The sequence below is a fragment of the Anolis carolinensis genome, unplaced genomic scaffold (assembly GCF_035594765.1).
Source record: "Anolis carolinensis isolate JA03-04 unplaced genomic scaffold, rAnoCar3.1.pri scaffold_15, whole genome shotgun sequence".
In the NCBI taxonomy this organism is placed as follows: domain Eukaryota; kingdom Metazoa; phylum Chordata; class Lepidosauria; order Squamata; family Dactyloidae; genus Anolis; species Anolis carolinensis.
The window spans coordinates 6,482,212-6,506,603 of record NW_026943826.1 but is presented as its reverse complement, the minus strand read 5'-3'; the positions used below and the strand labels follow the sequence as shown (position 1 = coordinate 6,506,603).

The 24,392-nt window shown below is 41.9% G+C and overlaps 1 protein-coding gene across 1 annotated transcript in view; it reads right to left on the bottom strand.

The window, feature by feature from the left end:
• Window positions 1-1,382: 1,382 nt before the first annotated feature.
• mxra8 (matrix remodeling associated 8) overlaps window positions 1,383-24,392 on the bottom strand; it is a 45,545-nt gene continuing 22,535 nt past the window's right edge. The window contains exons 6-11 of the mRNA XM_062965843.1: window positions 23,861-24,319; window positions 12,535-12,693; window positions 12,405-12,435; window positions 9,304-9,380; window positions 7,638-7,715; window positions 1,383-5,427 (exon numbers count right to left, since the gene is read on the bottom strand). Coding sequence (XP_062821913.1) covers window positions 5,402-5,427; window positions 7,638-7,715; window positions 9,304-9,380; window positions 12,405-12,435; window positions 12,535-12,693; window positions 23,861-24,319 — 830 coding nt within the window. The 3' untranslated portion in view covers window positions 1,383-5,401. The remainder of the gene's footprint in view (window positions 5,428-7,637; window positions 7,716-9,303; window positions 9,381-12,404; window positions 12,436-12,534; window positions 12,694-23,860; window positions 24,320-24,392) is intronic.

Sequence of the window (24,392 nt, the reverse complement as noted above, 5' to 3'; positions counted from 1 at the left end):
CACCCAATGTGCCCATCACCACCGGGACCACCTGTACTGGTTTCTGCCAGAGTCTTTGAAGTTCAATCTTGAGGTCCTGAGAGCGGCTGAGTTTTTCCTGTTGTTTTTCGTCAATGCGACTCTCACCTGGGATGGCAACATCCATGATCCAAACCTTTTTCTTCTCCACAACTGTGATGTCTGGTGTGTTGTGTTCCAGAATTTTGTCAGTCTTGATTCGGAAGTCCCCCCAGTATTTTTGCGTGCTCATTTTACAATACTTTTGCAGGTTTGTGATCCCACCAGTTCTTTGCTGCTGGGAGGTGGTACTTGAGGCATAGGTTCCAATGAATCATTTGGGCCACATAGTTGTGCCTCTATTTGTAGTCTGTCTGTGCGATTTTCTTACAGCAGCTGAGGATATGATCAATGGTTTCGTCAGCTTCCTTGCACAGTCTGCATTTTGAGTCATCAGCTGATTTTTCGATCTTGGCCTGAATTGCCTTTGTTCTGATGGCTTGCTCCTGGGCTGCAAGGATCAGGCCTTCTGTCTCCTTCTTCAGGGTCCCATTTGTGAGCCAGAGCCAGGTTTTCTCCTTATCAATCTTCAATTTTGCCAAGGAACTGTCCATGTAATCCTTTGTTGTGCCAGCTGTCAGCTCTAGTTTGTAGTGTGGTTTTCTTGTACTGGTTTTTTGTCTGCTGTGCTTTGAGGAGTTTCTGATTTTTGACTTCAATCAAAGCAGGTTCTTCACTTTGCTTTACATCTTCTGCCAGGGCATGTTCTTCTTCTTTGACTGCCTGTTTTACTTGTAAGAGTCCTCTGCCACAAGTATTATTATTATTATTATTATTATTATTATTATTATTATTATTATTACACAGCAAACAAGATAGATATGCTGGATTTCGTATCACAAAATCACAAGTCGAACACTTCCCAAGTGTCTAGGACTGTGTGATGTATTTCCGGATGATGCGCGCAAATCCCAGCAGGGTGACCTTTATTATTATTATTATTATTATTATTATTATTATTATTATTATTATTATTATTATCCTGTTCCAAAAAGATCCTCTGTGTAAAGATCAACAGAAATGCCTTCGTCCCAGTTTTCAGTTTTAAGCAGTTTTGCAGTCCTGGAATTTTTTGCTTAAAGGAATATTTAAAACGTGGCAGGAGCCGGATGAGTAAGTGACCCCATTTCGGGATATTATTCCTTTTTGGCCAGTGCAAAGTACTTGAAATGCATAACATTATGAGATCCGATCTTGGGCTCGCAAATACAAAAAGTAGGATGAGATACCATCCACAGAGCCAAATGCCAAGAACGCAGGAATGTCCTCCAAGTTTGAAGTTGGGTGACCGGCTCCGAAAACATGTACAAAACACTCACCGCCGGTAACTTCTGAAGGTATTTTTAATAGCATTTCATGCTCTCCAACAGTCAAGATTTGGCAAAGGGAAGACCTCATTGCGCTGGTATTTGGAGCACTTGGATTTCGCGAACGCTGAAATGCAAACCTAAAAGTGGTTTTCCTTTTCACAAAAGATAGGAAAAACTGTAGAAATCATCCGCAGGCACCGGACATTCCTGGCCATGTTGGTGTGATGACATAAATTACAGGCTCTGTTCTAGGTTTCATAGCAAGCATTTATATTTTCAGCTTATTTTTTTTAAATCAAAATATCATTGCAAATTAAACCAAGTACTCTTTGGAACAAAGACATTAAAAAGGGTCAAGACAGGAAAGGAGTGTAGCAATCTTGCCTCTATCCTCCTTAAAACGGCATCATATCTATACATACATCTTCTATACACATAATAAAAGTGAAAATATGTATGCATGTGTGTGGCTAGACAGGCTCCCACTTCCACAAGTGTCTGCACACAGCAAAAAAGGGATTGATCAGCAACTGAACATACTAGAGAGGTTTGGGGAGAATTCACCATGATTTGCAGGAGTTGTAGGTACTGGGATGTATAGTTCACCTGCAATCAATGAACACTCTCAACTTCACCAAAGATGAAATTGGATCAAACTTGGCACACAGAGTCCCCATGACTTGCAAAAAATACTGGAGGTCTTTGGTGGGATTTCTACAAGTCATAGGTACTGGGATTTATAGTTCACCTACAATCAGTGAGCACTCAGAACTACACCAAAGATGAAACTGGACTAAACTTGGCACACAGAGTCCCCATGACTTGCAAAAAATACTGGAGGTCTTTGGAGGGATTTCTACAAGTCATAGGTACTGGGATTTATAGTTCACCTGCAATCAGTGAGAACTACACCAAATATGGTATTGGACCAAACTTGGCACACAGAGTCCCCATGACTTGCAAAAATTACTGGAAGTCTTCGGAGGGATTTCTACGAGTTGTAGTTATTGGGATTTATAGTTCACCTGCAATCAGTGAGCACTCTGAACTCCACCAAAGAGGGAATTGGATCAAACTTGGTATACAGAGTCCCCATGACTTGCAAAAAATACTGGAGGTCTTTGGAGGGATTTCTACAAGTCATAGATACTGGGATTTATAGTTCACCTGCAATCAGTGAGCACTCAGAACTACACCAAAGATCGTATTGGACCAAACTTGGCACACAGAGTCCCCATGACCAGTAAAAAAATACTGGAGGTCTTTGGAGGGATTTCTACAAGTCACAGATACTGGGATTTATAGTTTACCTGCAATCAGTGACCACTCAGAACTACACCAAAGATGGAATTGGATCAAACTTGGCACACTGAGCCCCCATGACCAGCAATGAATACTGGAGGTCTTTGGAGGGATTTCTACAAGTTGTAGGTACTGGGACTGGAAGTCTTTGGAGGGATTTCTACGAGTTATAGGTACTGGGATTTATAGTTTACCTGCAATCAGTGAGCACTCTGAACTCCACCAAACATGAAACTGGACCAAACTTGGCACACAGAGTCCCCATGACTTGCAAAAAATACTGGAGGTCTTTGGAGGGATTTCTACAAGTCATAGGTACTGGGATTTATAGTTCACCTGCAATCAGTGAGCACTCTGAACTACACCAAAGATAGTATTGGACCAAACGTGGCACACAGAGTCCCCATGACTTGCAAAAAATACTGGAGGTCTTTGGAGGGATTTCTACAAGTCGTAGGTACTGGGATTTATAGTTCACCTGCAATCAGTGAGCACTCTGAACTCCACCAAAGATGAAACTGGACCAAACTTGGCACACAGAGCCTCCATGACCGGTAAAAATTACTGGAGGTCTTCGGAGGGATTTCTACGAGTTGTAGTTATTGGGATTTATAGTTCACCTGCAATCAGTGAGCACTCTGAACTCCACCAAAGATGGAATTGGACCAAACTTGGTATACAGAGTCCCATGACTTGCAAAAATACTGGAGGTCTTTGGAGGGATTTCTACAAGTCGTAGGTACTGGGATTTATAGTTCACCTGCAATCAGTGAGCACTCAGAACTACACCAAAGATCGTATTGGACCAAACTTGGCACACAGAGTCCCCATGACCAGTAAAAAAATACTGGAGGTCTTTGGAGGGATTTCTACAAGTCACAGATACTGGGATTTATAGTTTACCTGCAATCAGTGACCACTCAGAACTACACCAAAGATGGAATTGGATCAAACTTGGCACACTGAGCCCCCATGACCAGCAATGAATACTGGAGGTCTTTGGAGGGATTTCTACAAGTTGTAGGTACTGGGACTGGAAGTCTTTGGAGGCATTTCTACGAGTTATAGGTACTGGGATTTATAGTTTACCTGCAATCAGTGAGCACTCTGAACACCACCAAAGATGAAACTGGACCAAACTTGGCACACAGAGCCTCCATGACCGGTAAAAATTACTGGAGGTCTTTGGAGGGATTTCTACGAGTTGTAGTTATTGGGATTTATAGTTCACCTGCAATCAGTGAGAACTACACCAAAGATGGTATTGGACCAAACTTGGCACACTGAGCCCCCATGACCAGCAATGAATATTGGAGGTCTTTGGAGGGATTTCTTTGAGTTAGAGGTACTGGGATTTATAGTTCACCTGCAATCAGTGAGAACTACACCAAAGATGGTATTGGACCAAACTTGGCACACAGAGTCCCCATGACTTGCAAAAAATACTGGAGGTCTTTGGAGGGATTTCTACAAGTTGTAGGTACTGGGATTTATAGTTCACCTGCAATCAATGAACACTCAACTTCACCAAAGATGAAATTGTATCAAACTTGGCACACAGAGTCCCCATGACCAGCAAAAAACACTGGAGGTCTTTGGGGAAAATTCACCTTGATTTGGGGGAGTTGTAGTTCACCTACATCCACTGTGAACCCAAACACCGATGGATCTGGACCCAACTTGGAACACAAACCCACAAAAATTCAATCACTGGAGAGGTTTGGTGAAATTGACCTTCCTTTCTGGGAGTTGTAGTTCACCCACAACCAAGGAAACTGTGACGTCCACCGATGATGGACCTGGTCCAAACTTGACACACAGAACCCCCATGACTAACTCAACCCACTGGAGAGATTTGAGGGGACTGGTTCACCATAGTGGGAGTTGTAGTTTACCCTACAGCCGGAGAGCACACTCAACTCCATTGAGGATGCATCCAGAGAAAACCGGCCCAACGTAACAAATGGAGTTTCTCAGTGTGAACCTGGCATGGTATCAGTTATAGTTAATCCACAACCTTGTGCATTTTGTACCATAAAAAAATGACTTTTTCAAACACAGATTTCCCACGTTAAAATGAAAATACGTTTGTATGTATGTTCTGCAAAAGCTCCTACGTGGCTTGATGGATCTGGACCAAATGTGGTACACGTAGCTTTCATTATCAGAATGAATATGCTGGTAAGGTTTCAACTAAAATATTTGCCTCTTTTGGGGATAGAAATCCCCAAAAAAGAATAAATATATATGCATGTATGCAGTGCTCAGACGCAGCCACAAGAGGGCAATATAGAGAAAGGCTTCAGCAGACAACAAATGGAAGAGGGCTAGAACGTCAGTAGAGCTGGAGAAGGGAGAAAGGAGTCCTTACAACAGGTATGGGCAGATTTGGGTCCTCCAGGTGTTTTGGACTACAACTCCCAGCATTCCTAACAGCCTCAGGCCCCTTCCTTTCCCCCCTCAGCCGCTTAAGCGGCTGAGGGGGGAAAGGAAAGGGCCTGAGGCTGTTAGGAATGCTGGGAGTTGTAGTCCAAAGCACCCAGAGGACCCAAATCTGCCCATGCCTGCTCTATAGCATTTATCATTTATACCTTTCTTACTCTCCAAAGACAGGAAGGAAGTCTACAGAGAAGTTCTGGTAATGGGAGGTGTGGCATTTTTTTTTAAAAAAAGCTTTGGTTTAAATTCCAGACGGAGCTCCTGGTCCAGCCAGTCGCTTAGAGTGGTCGTTCTCATTTACAGTATTCTTTCCGGAAATCTGAAAAAGAAAAAGAAAGGTTATGGGACTCGAGCTTGTGCTTGTGACAGAACATTCATCGCTATGATAAGTGCCTAGATTTGAATGGCGGCTATATTGAGAAGTGGTATTTGGCTGTGGCTTTCAACTGCATATGGTAAATGTTTTCTCCTATACTTTTTGAGGGTGCAAGCGGCAGAGTTTTGCGGGGAAGGAGTTACCAAGCTCATTCATCGCTACGATAAGTGCCCAGATTTGAATGGCGACTATGTTGAGAAATGGTATTTGGGTGTGGCTTTCAACTGCATATGATAAATATTTTCTCCTATACGTTTTGAGGACGCAAGCGGCAGAGTTTTGTGGGGAAGGAGTTGCCAAGCTCATTCATCGCTATGATAAGTACCTATATTTGAATTTGAGAAGTGGTATTTGGGTCTGGCTTTCAACTGCATATGGTAAATTTTTTCTCCTATAGTTTTTGAAGACGCAAGCGGCAGAGTTTTGTGGGGAAGGAGTTACCAAGCTCATTCATCGCTACGATAAGTGCCCAGATTTGAATGGCAACTATGTTGAGAAGTGGTATTTGGGTGTGGCTTTCAACTGCATATGGTAAATGTTTTCTCCTATACGTTTTGGGGACGCAAGTGGCAGAGTTTTGTGGGGAAGGAGTTACCAAGCTCATTCATCGCTACGATAAGTGCCCAGATTTGAATGGCGACTATGTTGAGAAGTGGTATTTGGGTGTGGCTTTCAACTGCATATGATAAATATTTTCTCCTATACTTTTTGAAGATGCAAGCGGCAGAGTTTTGTGGGGAATGAGTTACCAAGCTCATTCATCGCTATGATAAGTGCCCAGATTTGAATGGCAACTATTGTTGAGAAGTGGTATTTGGGTGTGGCTTTCAACTGCATATGGTAAATGTTTTCTCCTATACTTTTTAAATTCCAAAACGTAATCTACTTTCTGGATAACCCTTGTAGTTATTATTTTTGTAAATACACCATTTGTAATTTTAAAGATTGAACTCTGGATCGTTGCCTCCTAAGCTCTGGATGGTTGGACTCTTCCAACTCTATATTTTATGATTCTATGATTCTATGGCGCTGGGTCACACTGCTGCTAATAATTTACTCTGCTGTGCATTTATGAGGGGGAATCTTTTGTTAATAAGCCCACTCGCCCAACAAGAGGCAAATAAGGAGTAAGAAGAGAAGAAGGAAGTAGAAATGTAGGGACCATAAGCCAGAAAATAGTAAACTATTGCCTATGTAGCTTTGCCTGTGCATATGCCCCTCCCTTCCTGTGAGCTGGTGCCTTTCTCCAGAATGTTCCAAGACCAAACGTTAGCTTGAAATAAACAAGTTAGGTCATTGGTATCACTTGTACCAATAATAATAATAATAATAATAATAATAATAATAATAATAATAATAATTTTATTTTTGTACCCTGCCACCATCTCCCCAGAGGGACTCGGGGAGGCTCACAGATATAAAACCAGCATATAGTGATATCAAATATAAATATCAAATACAAAAACACACAAATCAATTTAAAAGGCATTAAAAAGAAATCACAATCATTATAAAACAAATGAAAAACACAGCAATAAAAACATAAAATGAGCTGGGCAAAGTGCACTGAGTGAAACTTGTAAACAAGAAGGAAGTTAAGGTCATGGGAAGAGCCTTAAACCAAGTATGTGTGGAAGGTGAGGAAGACCCTCAGCTATTGGTCAATTTTAGATAAGCCGAGATATAAAATCCTTTGTTTGCTACACACATGTTGCGATGGCCATTTGCATGGTACGGACCCACTAGAGTGGTACCTACGGCTGTTTTGCCTTATCATCAGCTGTGATAACAATAAAAGGCTTGTTTTATTGCTCTCCTGGAGTTCTCTCCTTTACTTCCCCAACAGAAAGAGGAAAAAGACGGCTTCAGCACTGAGCAAAGTCAGTGGAGGTCTTTGCTTGGAAGGTTTTGCTGGTACCATGGAAGCCAGCAATTTGGATTCCACCCAGAGAGAAAAAGTGACTCAAGAGCCAGCCAAGAATCTATGGCAGCTCATAATAGCCACTTTGCGGTGAGTTGGATGACAGACTAGGGATAGAACTAGCTTTGCAAGCATGTTGCTTTGTGCTAAACTGCCCAAAGTGTCCCTCTTGATCCGCGGTTGCATAACCCTGGAGGGAGGGGAATGGGTCGGGCCTCTGCCCGCTTCTCACCTTTATCTAGATCAATGTTTTTGGCGGGGAGGACCCGGTTTTGCTCCGACTTCTCCTTCAGAATGTTGTTCTTGTAATCTGGGACAGAAAAGGAACCTGGGTCAGAGAGCGGCACTCATTGCAAGAGGTTCTGTCAAAACTCAGGCTTGTCCTGTAATATTAATATACTTTATTTATATTCTGCTCTATCTCCCCGAGGTGCCTCAGGACTGAATACAGAACACATAAATAATAATAATAATAATAATAATAATAATAATAATAATAATAATAATAATAATTGGAACTTATGCCTCAAGTACCACCTCCCAGCAGTAAAGAACTGGTGGGATCACAAACCTGCAAAAGTATTGGAAAATGAACATGCAAAGATACTGTGGGACTTCCGAATCCAGACTGACAAAGTTCTGGAACACAACACACCAGACATCACAGTTGTGGAAAAGAAAAAGGTTTGGATCATTGATGTCGCCATCCCAGGTGACAGTCGCATTGACGAAAAACAACAGGAAAAACTCAGCCGCTATCAGGACCTCAAGATTGAACTTCAAAGACTCTGGCAGAAACCAGTACAGGTGGTCCCGGTGGTGATGGGCACATTGGGTGCCGTGCCAAAAGATCTCAGCCGGCATTTGGAAACAATAGACATTGACAAAATTACAATCTGCCAACTGCAAAAGGCCACCCTACTGGAATCTGCACGCATCATCCGAAAATACATCACACAGTCCTAGTCACTTGAGAAGTGTTCGACTTGTGGTTTTGTGAAACGAAATCCAGCATATCTATCTTGTTTGCTGTGTCATAATAAAATAATAATAATAATAATAATAATAATAATAATAATAATAATAATAATAAAAAACTCAGCCGCTATCAGGACCTCAAGATTGAACTTCAAAGACTCTGGCAGAAACCAGTGCAGGTGGTCCCGGTGGTGATGGGCACACTGGGTGCCATGCCAAAAGATCTCAGCCGGCATTTGGAAACAATAGACATTGACAAAATTACAATCTGCCAACTGCAAAAGGCCACCTTACTGGGATCTGCACGCATCATCTGAAAATACATCACACAGTCCTAGACACTTGGGAAGTGTTCGACTTGTGGTTTTGTGAAACGAAATCCAGCATATCTATCTTGTTTGCTGTGTCATACAACGTCGTTGTGTCAATAATAATCTTTATTTATACCCTGCCACCATCTCCCCAAAAGGGACTCGGGGCGGCTTACATGGGGCCATGCCCAGAACAATACAATATCACAGAATATAAATAAAACAACAAATCATAACACATTAAACAATACAATGAAAGATAATATACACTACATTAAGCAAAATCAAAAGAACAAAAAAAACCAAGGGCGGGCCACATGAACACTAGGTTATATGGCAAACATTGAATGCCGTTATACAATTAACAAGGACAGACAATACATAAAACAGAGGTAAAGGCTTTCCCATCTTTTCCTGGAGGCTGTACTCGAATTTGGACACGGCAGGGTGCTGTCGCTCCATCTTCCATGCCGAGGAGCTTTGCTGTCCTTAAACATCCTCTCAATCAAATCGTGGGCATGTCCCTTTATTACCTCCCTACTTAAAGCAGTACCTATTTATCTACTCACATTTCTGCTTTCGATCTGCTAGGTGGGCAGGGACACTTACCCAGTCTTATGTCTTCATTTTTATAGTTGGACAAATCGGTTGTATCAACTGGGAAGTCTCTGAGATGGATATCTTTCCTGGGAAAGAAGAGGAGGACTTTATTTATTTATAGTATTTATATTCCGCCCTTATTTATATTTATTTATTTATTTACTACATTTATACCCCGCTCTTCTCACCCCAAAAGGGACTCAGAGCAGCTTACAAATCAAATGAACATACAATATATTATTAGCATAGCACAATATAAGCATTATATTACTATGTTGTACTATATCATTATATGGTAATATTATTAGTAATATTACATTTAATATATAATATACTAGCTTTGCCCGGCCACGCGTTGCTCTGGCTTATGCTTTCAGAGTGTTGTTCTTTATTTACTGTCCTGATTTTAGAGATTATATTGTTCTGTATTATTATATCACAGTAATTATTACATATTATATTTATAATCTTATATTATCTGCTTAGAACTGGATTATATGAGGCCCCTTCTACACAGCTGGATAAAATGCACACTGAAGTGGATTATATGGCAGTGTGGACTCAAGATAATCCAGTTCAAAGCAGATAATATAAGATTATAAATGGGTAATATAGCTGTGTGGAAGGGCCTTGAGTCTACACTGCCATATAATCCAGTTCAAATCTGATAATCTGTATTTTATAGGCAGTGTGGAAGAGGCCTAAGTGAGGCCTAACTCTGCCTGTCCCCTGGGCTGAGTGGGTTGCTAGGAGACCAAGTGGGCAGAGCTTAGCCTTCTAACTGGCAGCAATTGGATAAAAACAATTATTATTCTCCCTCTAATTAGGACTTTATTTTTCTTTTCTTTTTATTGTATAAACATAGAGGCATGGATGAGGGGTTGTGCTGCCAAGTTTAGTGTTTCTGGGATGTGTAGTTTTGTTGTTTTGTCATAGGCCGATTTTTTTTTATCCTACATTTTTATATATGTAGATAATTAATATTATTATATTGTATTATTAGTATAATATTGTATTGTCCTTCTCACCCTGAAGGGGACTCAATGCAAATCACTAAACATACATATGCAACAAACATACAATGCAGTTTATACACTGACAACACAGACAGTTGTGTATAGATAGGGATATATATCGTTTTTTTCCCATCTGTTGACGGGGTGCTGTCACTCCATCTCCCTGCCAAAGACCTTTGTTTGTAAACTTCCTCCTTGATCAAATTTATTTATTTATTTATTTACTTACTACATTTTATACCCCGCTCTTCTCACCCCGAAGGGGACTCAGAGCGGCTTACAAATCAAATGAACATACAATATATTACTAGCATAGCACAATATAAGCATTAAATTACTACGTTGTACTATATTATTATATGGTAATATTATTAGTAATATCACATTTAATATATAATATATAATCAACATTATTATATTTTATTATTATTAGTATATATTCCGCTCTTCTCAGAGCAGCTTACAAATCAAATGAACATACAATATATTATTAGCATAGCACAATATAAGCATTACATTACTATGTTGTACTATATCATTATATGGTAATATTATTAGTAATATTACATTTAATATATAATACATAATTAACATTATTATATTTTATTATTATTAGTATAATATTATTATATATTATTATATTATTAGTATAATAATATTATATATTTATAAATTGCCAACATTGTTCTGGCATTTCCTTATGCGTGCCTTAAAATACCTCCCCGCTTTTAAGCGGTACCTATTTATCTACTCACATTTTGCTTTCGAACCACTAGGTAGGCGGAAGTTGGGCTAAAGGACAGGAGCTCACCCTGACCTGAGCTTCAAACTGTCAGCCTTTCAACTGGCAAGATTTACTGAAGCTGGTAGTTTAACCTGCTGTGCGAAAGCCGGAGTAAAAAATAGCCAGAGTAATGAGATACGTTTCCAGTTTCCAGCTTTCCAAAACTGTCTATTGATTTCGATATTCCAAGAAGGCATTATTATGGCATTATTATGGCACTTTCTCATGTGGAATCCTGGGAGTTAAGAGTTTGACAAAGTCTTTTGCCTTTTCTCCCTAGTGCCCCCCCAAACTACAGTTTGCAAGATCCCAAAGCACTGAGTGATAGAAACTCAAATAGGGCTGGAATTGCATGAATTAAAAAGCTAAAGGTTTCCCCTGATGTTTAGTCCAGTCGTGTCCGACTCTGTGGGTTGGTGCTCATCTCCATTTCTAAGCCAAAGAGCCGGCGTTGTTCATAGACACCTCCTAGGTCATGTGGCTGGCATGACTGCATGGAGAACCGTTACCTTCCCGCCGGAGCGGTACCTATTGATCTACTCACACTCTGGGGGTTGGTGCTCATCTCCATTTCTAAGCCGAAGAGCCGGCGTTGTCCATAGACACCTCCTAGGTCATGTGGCTGGCATGACTGCATGGAGCGCCGTCCCCTTCCCGCCGGAGCGGTACCTATTGATCTACTCACACTCTGGGCGTTGGTGCTCATCTCCATTTCTAAGCCGAAGAGCCGGCGTTGTCCATAGACACCTCCTAGGTCATGTGGCTGGCATGACTGCATGGAGCGCCGCCACCTTCCCGCCGGAGCAGTACCTATTGATCTACTCACACTCTGGGGGTTGGTGCTCATCTCCATTTCTAAGCCGAAGAGCCGGCGTTGTCCATAGACACCTCCTAGGTCATGTGGCTGGCATGACTGCATGGAGCGCCGTCCCCTTCCCGCCGGAGCGGTACCTATTCATCTACTCACACTCTGGGGGTTGGTGCTCATCTCCATTTCTAAGCTGAAGAGCCGGCGTTGTCCGTAGACACCTCCAATGTCATGTGGCCATTGGCATGACTACATGGAGCGCTGTTACCTTCCCGCCGGAGCAGTACCTATTGATCTACTCACATTTGCTAGATTGGCAGAAGCTGGAGCTAACAGCGGGCGCTCACTCCGCTCCCCAGATTCGAACCTGTGACCTTTCGATCTGCAAGTTCAGCAGCTCAGTGGTTTAACACACTGCAGCACTGGAGGCTCCATTGCATGAATTAGATGCATCCAAAAAGCCAAATCAAACCTCCTCTCATGCAGCACAGTTCCTACTTACTCGTCGTATTTCTTCACGTTGTACTCGAAACCTAGAAACAAGAGAAAAGAAATTTTTATTTTCATGGTGTAAGTGTCACACCGCACATTTCTCATAGTTGTGAGATGTGCCCATTTGTCACAAGACCCACCTCTCCTCCGGTGCTTGTGAGCGATGAGAACCACGAGGATCAGGAGCAGGAGGAAGAGCAAGAGCATCGGCAGGATGTAGCTCAGCTGGTGGAAGAAATGGGCCCGGGTATCCGGAATGATGACGTTGATGACGTTGTGGCTGTGCCCTGCGTTCGGGTCTGGGTTAGGAGAAGCAGGAATGAGAAGAGAATTGAGATGGGAAAGAAGACAAAATAAGACATATGCATATTGTTTCTAGCACCTACTTTTTGCTTGATATTCAAGCAGTGCTTCTTATAAGTAAGAGTAACTTTATAAGTCCAGAGTAACTTTGTTGTGCTACAATGCTCCAGTGGGATTCCTTCCTAGTTAATCCTCAGAGCTCGAGATGCTTGTCAGTTCTGAAGAATTTGCATTTTAGATGGATTAGGAATCTGCTGTATTGGACGATAAGAGCACCTAAAGCTTCAGAAAGCTTTTGTTCAACCATTTCAAAGCTCCCTGCTTGAGCAGTGATGGCACAATTGTCAGCATAGATGAAACTCTGTCCCTTCTGGCAGTGGCTGATCATTTCTGTAAATGTTAAACACTGATGGAAAAACCATGCTCCCGTGTGCCAGGCCCTTCATCTGCTTCTCTGACCCTGGAACCCAACAAAAAGCTCCTGTTTTGTAGCAGATTTCCTGTGGAGCAAGTGAGGTGATATTATAATTTTTTCTCAGGAGGAGGCAATGATTTACAGCAGGGGTCCTCAAACTTTTTAAGCCGAGGGCCGGTCCACAATCCTTCAGACTGTTAAGGGGCCAGATTATCGTTTGAAAAAAAAAATACAAACAAATTCCGATGCACACTGCACATGTCTTATTTGTAGTGCAAAAACAACAACAAGAACAACGAAAGAACAATGCAATATTTAAAAATAAAAACAATTTAAGCAACATACATTTATCGGGATTTCAATGGGAAGTGTTCTGGACAATGAGATAGTCAAGTTAATTAGGATTGTTGTTGTTGTTGTTGTCGTTGTGTGCCTTCAAGTCATTTCAGACTTTGGGCGAGCCTAAGTCTAAAATGTATTTATTTATTATTTATTTATTTACTGCGTTAATTTACTACATTTGCAATAGTGTATATAAGTTATTAAATAATGATCTTATTTAAAATATAAATGAAGCCATAAGTCTTTCCCACAGAGGATCCCTCTTGTCCTTCGCTGACCATAGCATTTGTTGGATTTTCTTTGTGGGTCTGTAGATAGTTTGTAGGTTGTGCTTCTTCATCAGTTAATCAGGATATTATTTGAGAACACAAAAATGCTGGACCACTCTGACAACCACCATGTCAGACTACACAGAGAAGCCATTGAAATCCACCAGCATGTAGACAACTTCAACAGAAAGGAAGAAACCATGAAAATGAACAAAATCTGGCTACCAGTATTACAAAACTCCAAAATCAAAACAGTAGATGGGAACCAACACTCTGAGGGCTTGACTGAACAAAGGATGCCCCCAGGCAAGAGACAAAACATTTCCAATGCCAATTAGGGTGATTAACTGAAACATTAATGCTGGCTCCCAGTGACAAAGGACTCTTGCCACACCCTGGACTCTACACAGATATATATTCTTTCCTTTCCTTACTTAGTTTATCCATACCTCACAACCTCTGAGGATGCCTGCCATAGATGTGGGCGAAACATCAGGAGAGGATACTTCTGGAACATGGTCACACAGCCCGAAAGACATACAACAACCCTGTGATCCCGGCCATGAAAGCCTTCGACAACACAACTTAAAATTCTTTTGAAAACCCAGTGCACACCTTGATTTGACACCCAGTCACATTCCTAGAATCAATTTGGCTTGAAAAGAAGGATGCGCAGGTGAAAGGGTGCTCTTTTTGCACCCATTAAAATCAAGACGAGCTCCATTTGACACACACACACAAAACGCTGCCGGTAAAGCTAGGAGTTCATTCCTTTGCAGGGTGGAGCAACTTTTGTGTGTCGGGCCAGCAGAGGAAAACACAGACCGCCTCGCCAGTGTGGAATGTGTGTTTTTTGTCGATCTTGAGCCGTATTGGAATATTCAAGGGACGAGGCAAATCCAGATAAAAGGCTGCGAACAGCAGTGTGGGTTTGTTTTCTTTGACTTCAAGGAAAGGGAAACAAACCTTAGAGGCCTAGGAGAAAGCGAGGAGGAAGGCCAGACTTCAAATCACATTTCTCTAACAATGTGTTGTTGAAGGCTTTCATTGCCAGTATCACTATGAATTTTCCAGGCTGCCTGGCCATGTTCCAGAAGCATTCTCTCCTGACGTTTTGCCCACATCTATGGCAGGCATCCTCAGAGGTTGTGAGGTCTGTTGGGGTTTATATATCCAGGGTGGGAGAAAGGACTCTTGTCTGTTTGAGCAAGTGTGAATGTTGCAATCGGTCAGCTTGCTTAGCATTGAATAGCCTTGCAGCTTCAAAGCCTGGCTGCTTCTTTCCTGGAGGAATCCTTTGTTGGGTGATGTAAGCTGACCCTGATTGTTTCCATAATATGTTATGTAAGGCTTCCAGGCTTTAAAATAATAATAATAATAATATACAGTACCTCACAACCTCTGAGGATGCCTGCCATAGATGTAGGTGAAACGTCAGGAGAGAATGCTTCTGGAACATGGCCATACAGCCCGGAAAACACACAACAACCCAATAATAATATGTTATGTAAGGCTTCCAGGCTTTAAAATAATAATAATATACAGTACCTCACAACCTCTGAGGATGCCTGCCATAGATGTGGGTGAAACGTCAGGAGAGAATGCTTCGGGAACATGGCCATACAGCCCGGAAAACATACAACAACCCAATAATAATAATATGTTATGTAAGGCTTCCAGGCTTTAAAATAATAACAATATACAGTACCTCACAACCTCTGAGGATGCCTGCCATAGATGTGGGTGAAACGTCAGGAGAGAATGCTTCTGGAACATGGCCATACAGCCCGGAAAACACACAACAACCCAATAATAATATGTTATGTAAGGCTTCCAGGCTTTAAAATAATAATATACAGTACCTCACAACCTCTGAGGATGCCTGCCATAGATGTGGGTGAAACGTCAGGAGAGAATGCTTCGGGAACATGGCCATACAGCCCGGAAAACATACAACAACCCAATAATAATAATATGTTATGTAAGGCTTCTAGGCTTTAAAATAATAATAATAATATACCTCACAACCTCTGAGGATGCCTGCCATAGATGTGGGTGAAACATCAAGAGAGAATGCTTCTGGAACATGGCCAAACAGCCCAGAAAAAACATACAACAACCCTGCTTCACAAGGTCTGTTTCCTTAGTACGCTTTTTACTTTTGACATTTCTGTGTTCTCACATAATATTTGAGAACAACACAATTCCAGACAGGAAACAATCTGGGCCAGTTAACGCCTCCCAACAAAGGACGTAGCCAGGCTTTGAAGCTGCAAGGCCATTCGATGCTAATCAAGCTGGCCAATGGCAACATCCACACTTGCCTCCAACAGACAAGAATTTTTTCTCCCACCCTAGACATTATTATCCCACAGATGTATAAACCTCACTTGCCTAGTTTCCAACAGATCTCACAACCTCTGAGGATGCTTGCCATAGATTTGGGGAAACATCAGGAGAGAATACTTCTGGAACATGGAGATATATTCCTCACAACCTCTGAGGATGCCTGCCATAGATGTGGGCAAAACATCAGGAGAGAATACTTCTGGAACATGGACATATATTCCTCACAACCTCTGAGGATGCCTGCCATAGATGTGGGTGAAACGTCAGGAGAGAATGCTTCTGGAACATGGCCATATATTCCTCACAACCTCTGAGGATGCCTGCCATAGATTTGGGGAAACATCAGGAGAGAATACTTCTGGAACATGGAGATATATTCCTCACAACCTCTGAGGATGCCTGCCATAGATGTGGGCAAAACATCAGGAGAGAATACTTCTGGAACATGGACATATATTCCTCACAACCTCTGAGGATGACTGCCATAGATGTGGGTGAAACGTCAGGAGAGAATGCTTCTGGAACATGGCCACCCGGGGCCTTCCACAAATATATAATCCCCACTTGCCTAGTTTCCAACAAACCTCACAACCTCTGAGGATGCCTGCCAATCTGCCATAGATGTGGGCGAAACGTCAGGAGAGAATGCTTCTGGAACATGGCTATACAGCCTGAAAAAATCACAGTAACCCCTTTCTCTGACAGTTTTTCTCAATTTCAAGAAACCATAAGCACCCTGTTATAGGATAGTTGACTTTGCTGTGAAATCATAGAATCATAAAGTTGGAAAAGACCACAATGGCCATCCAGGAAAACACAATCCAACCCTCCAAGCAGATGGCCATCCAGCCTCGGTTGGAGAAGGAGAATCCACCACATTCCCAGGCAGAGACGCCAACAGTTGTTGTCTATCTGCAATCCATGTTCCTTTCCACGTCGTAGGGAAGAAAGAAATCTCAAAATACAAATAACTCATAACAGATGGCGAGCTGTTGTCATTGCAGAGAACCTTCTGCTGAAAGACCAAGAGTTAACTCCGATGGCAAGGGAAGCGAAAACAGAATTAGCCTCTGCTGATACTGTAAGCAGAATGAAATTTCCTGTCTGGAAAACGGTTCCAGCCTTGGATCTGGGCCCAGGATTAAGAAGATCCTGGGGAGACGCTTCCCAGCTCTGCATCTCTGTATCTTGGTAAAGTTTTTCCACCCAAAGAGCAAAAGTCTCTGAAGGAATTTATACAAACTTTGAGGGATTCACAAGGTCTGTGTTGTCGAAGGCTTTCATGCCCGGGATCGCAGGGTTGTTGTCTGGCCATGTTCCAGAAGTATTCTCTCCTGACGTTTCGCCCACATCTATGGCAGGCATCCTTTGAGGTTGTGAGGTCCGTAGGTTTGTTGACGCAGGGACTACGAATACACAACACTCCCGGGCTCTTAACTCTGTGATGCATTCATAACTGCGACATAGGATTCCAGCCAGCCTTCCCATATACATACACCTCACCACCTCTGAGGATGCCTGCCATAGATGTGGGTGAAACGTCAGGAGAGAATACTTCTGGAACATGGAGATATATTCCTCACAACCTCTGAGGATGCCTGCCACAGATGTGGGCGAAACATCAGGAGAGAATGCTTCTGGAACATGGACATATATACCTCACAAACTCAGAGGATGCCTGCCACAGATGTGGGTGAAACGTCAGGAGAGAATACTTATGGAACATGGAGATATATTCCTCACAACCTCTGAGGATGCCTGCCACAGATGTGGGCGAAACATCAGGAGAGAATGCTTCTGGAACATGGACATATATACCTCACAAACTCAGAGGATGCCTGCCACAGATGTGGGCGAAACGTCAGGAGATAATACTTCTGGAACATGGACATATATTCCTCACAACCTCTGAGGATGCCTGCCATAGATGTAGGCGAAACGTCAGGAGATAATACTTCTGGAACATGGACATATATTCCTCACAACCTCTGAGGATGCCTGCCATAGATGTGGGCGAAACGTCAGGAGAGAATACTTCTGGAACATGGACATATATTCCTCACAACCTCTGAGGATGCCTGCCATAGATGTAGGCGAAACGTCAGGAGAGAATACTTCTGGAACATGGACATATATTCCTCACAACCTCTGAGGATGCCTGCCATAGATGTAGGCGAAACGTCAGGAGAGAATACTTCTGGAACATGGACATATATTCCTCACAACTTCTGAGGATGCCTGCCATAGATGTAGGCGAAACGTCAGGAGAGAATACTTCTGGAACATGGACATATATACCTCACAACTTCTGAGGATGCCTGCCATAGATGTGGGCGAAACGTCAGGAGAGAATACTTCTGGAACATGGACATATATTCCTCACAACTTCTGAGGATGCCTGCCATAGATGTGGGCGAAACGTCAGGAGAGAATACTTCTGGAACATGGACATATATACCTCACAACCTCTGAGGATGCCTGCCATAGATGTGGGCGAAACGTCAGGAGAGAATACTTCTGGAACATGGAGATATATTCCTCACAACCTCTGAGGATGCCTGCCATAGATGTGGGCGAAACGTCAGGAGAGAATACTTCTGGAACATGGAGATATATTCCTCACAACCTCTGAGGATGCCTGCCATAGATGTGGGCGAAACGTCAGGAGAGAATGCTTCTGGAACATGGACATATATTCCTCACAACCTCTGAGGATGCCTGCCATAGATGTGGGCGAAATGTCAGGAGAGAATGCTTCTGGAACATGGCCATACAGCCCGGAAAACATACAACAACCCTGCTTCACAAGGTCTGTTTCTTGGTATGCTTTTTATAGGGATTACCAATAAGATTCCATTGATTCAGCAAGTTCTACTTGAGCTGGTTTCTGTACTATTGCTCACAGCAGGAAACTATATACAGCAGTCCAGTCGTCTCCCAACATTTGAAGAAATTTGGTCCAATTTCCTGTTACAGCTGAAATGAATTCCGGTGTGGGTGTCCTCCTTGTAAGTTTCCTCTGCTTTAAGGCCGAGGACTGGATTGTGAATTTGGACTTCTTCTTATCTAAATGCACAAAGGGCTCTGCAAACTTCCCAGTTTGGTACAGAGAATATCAATGAATCTTTTGCCTTTAATAGTTTTTCAGCAACTTATACGATGTCCTAGTTCCTCTCCTTTGTCCTCAGCTTACTTCAGTTGCTGCAAATTGTGTTCGTTGTGCAAAATCCATATGTTAGCAGTGGGATGGTTGAGGATAGAGCAGGACCACCATATGAAATTTAAAGCCGTGAATAAAGAAATTGCTAGAGCAGTGGTTTTCAAGCTTCCTAATGCCATAATTAATACGGTTCCTCATGTTGTGGTGACCGTACATACTCCAGTATAAGCCGACCCGAATATAAGCCGAGGCACCTAATTTTACCACCCAAAAACTGAGACTCCAGTATAAGCCGAGGGAGGTAAATTTCAGAAAGAAAAATAATAATAATAATATCAGAGTGAAATAATAAATGCATTACAGTAGAGTCTCACTTATCCAACGTTCTGGATTATCCATTGCATTTTTGTAGTCAATGTTTTCAATACATTGTGATATTTTGGTGCTAAATTCGTAAATACAGTAATTACTACATAGCATTACTGTGTATTGAACAACTTTGTCTGTTGTATAACATAATGTTTTGGTGCTTAATTTGTAAAATCATAACCTAACTAGCTGTGCCCGGCCACGTGTTGCTGTGGCAAAGTCTGGTGGTATGGGAAATAAAGTATTGAGGAATTGGTGGTACAGTAGAGTCTCACTTATCCAACACTTACTTATCCAACATTCTGGATTATCCAACGCATTTTTGTAGTCAATGTTTTCAATATATCATGATATTTTGGTGCTAAATTCATAAATACAGTAATTACTACATAGCATTACTGCATATTGAACTACTTTTTCTGCCAAATTTGTTGTCTAACATGATGTTTTGGTGCTTCATTTGTAAAATCATAACCTCATTTGATGTTTAATAAGCTTTTCCTTAATGCCTCCTTATTATCCAACATATTCGCTTATCCAACATTCTGCCGGCCCGTTTATGTTGGATAAGTGAGACTCTACTGTAGTTCAGGTCAAGGGTAAAGGTTTTCCCCTGACATTAAGTCCATTATAAATGGGTTATATAGCTGTGTGGAAGGGCCTTGAGTCTACACTGCCATATAATCCAGTTCAAATCAGATAATCTGTATTTTATAGGCAGTGTGGAAGAGGCCTAAGTGAGGCCTAACTCTGCCTGTCCCCTGGGCTGAGTGGGTTGCTATGAGACCAAGTGGGCGGAGCTTAGCCTTCTAACTGGCAGCAATTGGATAAAAACAATTATTCCTCTCCCTCTAATTAGGACTTCATTTTTCTTTTCTTTTTGTTGTATGAACATAGAGGCATGGATGAAGGGTTGTGCTGCCAAGTTTCGTGTTTCTGGGATGTGTAGTTTTGTTGTTTTGTCCTCGGCTGAAATTTCACTACCCTTTTATATATATATAGATTTGATGTTTAATAGACTTTTCCTAAATCTCTCCTTATTATCCAACATATTCGCTTATCCAACATTCTGCCGGCCCGTTTATGTTGGATAAGTGAGACTCTACTGTATTTGTGTTGCTACTTCCTAACTCTCATTTCACTATTGTTATGAATCGTAATGTAAGTATCTGATATGCAGGATATATTTTCATTCACTGGACACAAATACCCGATATGCACAAATTTGAATACTGGTGGGGTTGGAGGAGATTGATTTTCTCATTTGGGAGTTGTAGTTGCTGGGATTTATGGTTCGCCTACAATCAAAGAGCATTCTGAACTTCACCAACAATGGAATTGAACCAAACTTGGCACACAACTCCCATGACCAGCAAGAAAATACTGGAAGGGTTTGGTGAGCATTGACCTTGAGTTTGGGAGTTGTAGTTCACCTAGATCCAGAGAGCAATGTGGACGTAAACAATGATGGATCTGGACCAAACTTGGCACAAATACTCAATATGCCCAAATGTGAAAACTGGTGGAGTTTGGGGGAAAATAGACCATTGGGAGTTGTAGTTGCTGAGATTTATAGTTCACCAACAATGGCTTGGAGAAGAAAATTGGTTACAGATAAGAGCAATCTGTGCATATTGCAAAATAAAAGAAAATATTAATATGGTTAAGAGAGAAGATAACGCCTTTGAAAAGATAATAAGAGAAAAGGGGGAAGGAAAGAAGGCACAGGCCAGCAAAATATATACAATGCTCATAGAGGCTGATGGATGTATAATACGGGATCTGAAAAGTATGTGGGAAACGGAGCTGCAAATCACAGAACAAGAGATGAGAAATGTGGTAGAGACAATAGGGATGAAAAGGAATACCAGAGTACGAGAAATGAGGAGGAAAATATTGCACAAATGGTATAATACACCCTGCCAATTAGCATACTACTATAAAAAGGGGAGTAGTCAGTGCTGGCATGGATGTCATCAGAAAGGGCGGTTTATGCACATGATGTGGGAATGTGAACATGTACAATATTTTTGGCAGACTATACAAAATGAGTCAAATCAAATACTAGGAAATGAGTGGGTCATAACAAAGGAAATAGCGGTATTAGGGAAAAGAGAGGAAATGGGAAATAAAAGGGAAATAAAAGAAGCAATAATTGAATGTGCACAAGCAGTAATAGTATTAGGGTGGAAAGATAAATCAAAATGGACAGTAAATAAATGGTACCAATATATGGTGGAGCAAATGGAATTTGAAATTATGAATGTGAAACTAAATGTTGTAAAAACTAATGAAAATAGAACAAGAGAAATGGAAGAAAGATGGACAATGGTAAAGAACGATATCATGAATCAATCTGGAGATCAAGCCATAAGAAATAAGATACAAATGTTATATAGTATATAGGTTGGAAATGGACTAAGATAAAGATATAAAAATTGTCTCATAAAGAAACGAATATGTAAAAAGAAAACAATCCTCGTGTTGGTGGTGGGAATTGTAAATGTTTTGTATGTCTACGGTATGTATTTTTTTGTGTTTTAAAAAATAAAAATTTATTTAAAAAAAAAAAGAGAGATTTATAGTTCACCTGCAATCAAAGAGCCCCCTGAACCCCCCCCCCCAGGGGTCCCGACCCCCAGGTTGAGAAACGTCATACTAAAAAGAACATTTATACACATAATAAAAGTGAAAATATGTCTCTGTGTGTGGCTGGGGTGTCCACTTAAACAGACAAGCTCCCACTTACACAAATAGCTATAGCTCCCACTACACAGGAGACACCAATGGCCCTCCCTCCAATGACATTACAGGTTATAGCGAGCGCCACAAACATGTCCAAGAGCCTTCTAATGTCCTCCACAAACACCATCCTGCCCACCACCCAAGGAAAGGCTTTCATACAAGGACAATTTCATGCTAGATTTTCTGTTTTTCCTCCACCACAGGCATCCCAGTGTTTCTGACTCTCTCCATTGGTGTGGAATTTGCATGATCCCGCCCACTGCCTTTCCAATAACCCCTTCCTATGCTCTTTGTCTTTTCTGCTCTCTTCTACACTACAGAAAATTCAAATTCCATGCATTCCAGGTCCCTCTTTACATAATTTGGACATCCATCTACCAGTCCGTCTACCACTCCATCGCTCTAGAAACATTTGCACTTTCTCGTTGACCCCAAAGCACTTTAGAACTATATTTTTGCACTTTAGTTCAAGTGGCCCCTCCATATTATCCCCTCCACCAACCTGGCTGATCCATTATTCTATTTTATTTTGATTTGATTTTAATTGTTAACTCAGTTTTGATGGTCTATTGCACTGTTTGCTCAAGGTAACTGTTTGTATCATTGGGCCGGGCTGTGGTGCAGGCTGATGAGCAGCCTGCTGCAATAAATCACTCTGATCATGAGGTCATGAGTTCGAGGCCAGCCCGTGGCGGGGTGAGCACCCGTCAATTAAAAAATAAAAAATAGCCCATGCTGAGTTGCTGACCTCTTAAAATGTTATATAATGTGATTTTATTTTGTAATGGTATCTGTTTTACATGAACTGTTTTGTAGATTGTTTTATATGAATTGTTGTTTTTACATTGTTTTTAGCCATTGAATTTTTGCCATTTACTGTAAGCTGCTTTGAGCCTCCTCGGAGAGAAAGGCAGGGTAAAAGTGATGTAAATAAATAAATAAATAAATAAATAAATAGCAACCCGAAAGATAGTTGCATCTATCAAGTAGGAAATAAGGTACCACTTATAAAGTGGGGAGGCAAATTTAACTAATTTACGACGTTGGAATGAGGAAGTGCCGTCACAGTGGATGATGAAGCAGCTGCTCCCCCCTGTCGCCAGAATAGAACATCTCCTCAGGAGAAGGTTAAATTGCCTCTGCGTCTGTCTCTGTCCTGTTCTATGTTATATGGCATTGAATGTTTGCCTTATATGTGTACAATGTGATAAATACTGTAAATAAATAAATAAAATTGTCAATTTTACTGTATTTTTATCGTAACATGTTTTAACTATTTTACCTGTTTGTATTTTCGGGCTTTTGTCCCCTGTGAGCCACCCCGAGTCCCAGCCGGGAGAGGGTGGCGGGATAGAAAAATAAAGTTAAAGTTACTTAAATTCCACACCAATGGAAAGACTCAGAAACACTGGGATGCCTGTGGTGGAGGAAAAACAGAAAATCTAGGATGAAAAGGCAAGAGGAGGAAAGATGGAAAAAGATGGAAAAAGAGGAGAAAAGAGGAGACGACCTACCGGCAACGGGTGGACTGGAGTGGGTGATGTTCACCACCACCTTCCTTTCTGGTTCTGGCTCCACAACCGAAACCTGAAAGATCCTGCGCTCATGGAGGCCGCAGTAATGGTGGTGGAGGTGGCAGGAGTAGGTGCCCTCGTCGGCCACTTCCAAGCCGGAGATCCTCAGGGAGAAGTCTCCCAGGGCAAAGGCCTTCTCGGTGATGTTCATCTTCTGCCGCATGAAGAGCGGCCCGTAGGAGCGCCCTTCTCCCGAGGCATAGAGGTCGATGAGGCGGTCGGCTCGGTCGTGCGGCACTCCCGGCGGCTGGCGGTCCCAGTGGACCACTTGCTGCTCCTCCTCGTCATGCCGCTCGGTCCAGACCTGGTTCCGGTTGATGCAGGGCAGGACGACGGTGCTGCCTTTCAGGGCCACGATCACCGGTTTCTCCCCATCCCAATACTTTTGCACTTCTCTGGCTGTAGAAATCCACCAAGAGAGATAAGTGGGTGAGAAGAGACAGCGTTTCACATAACAGTGGACAATTTCACC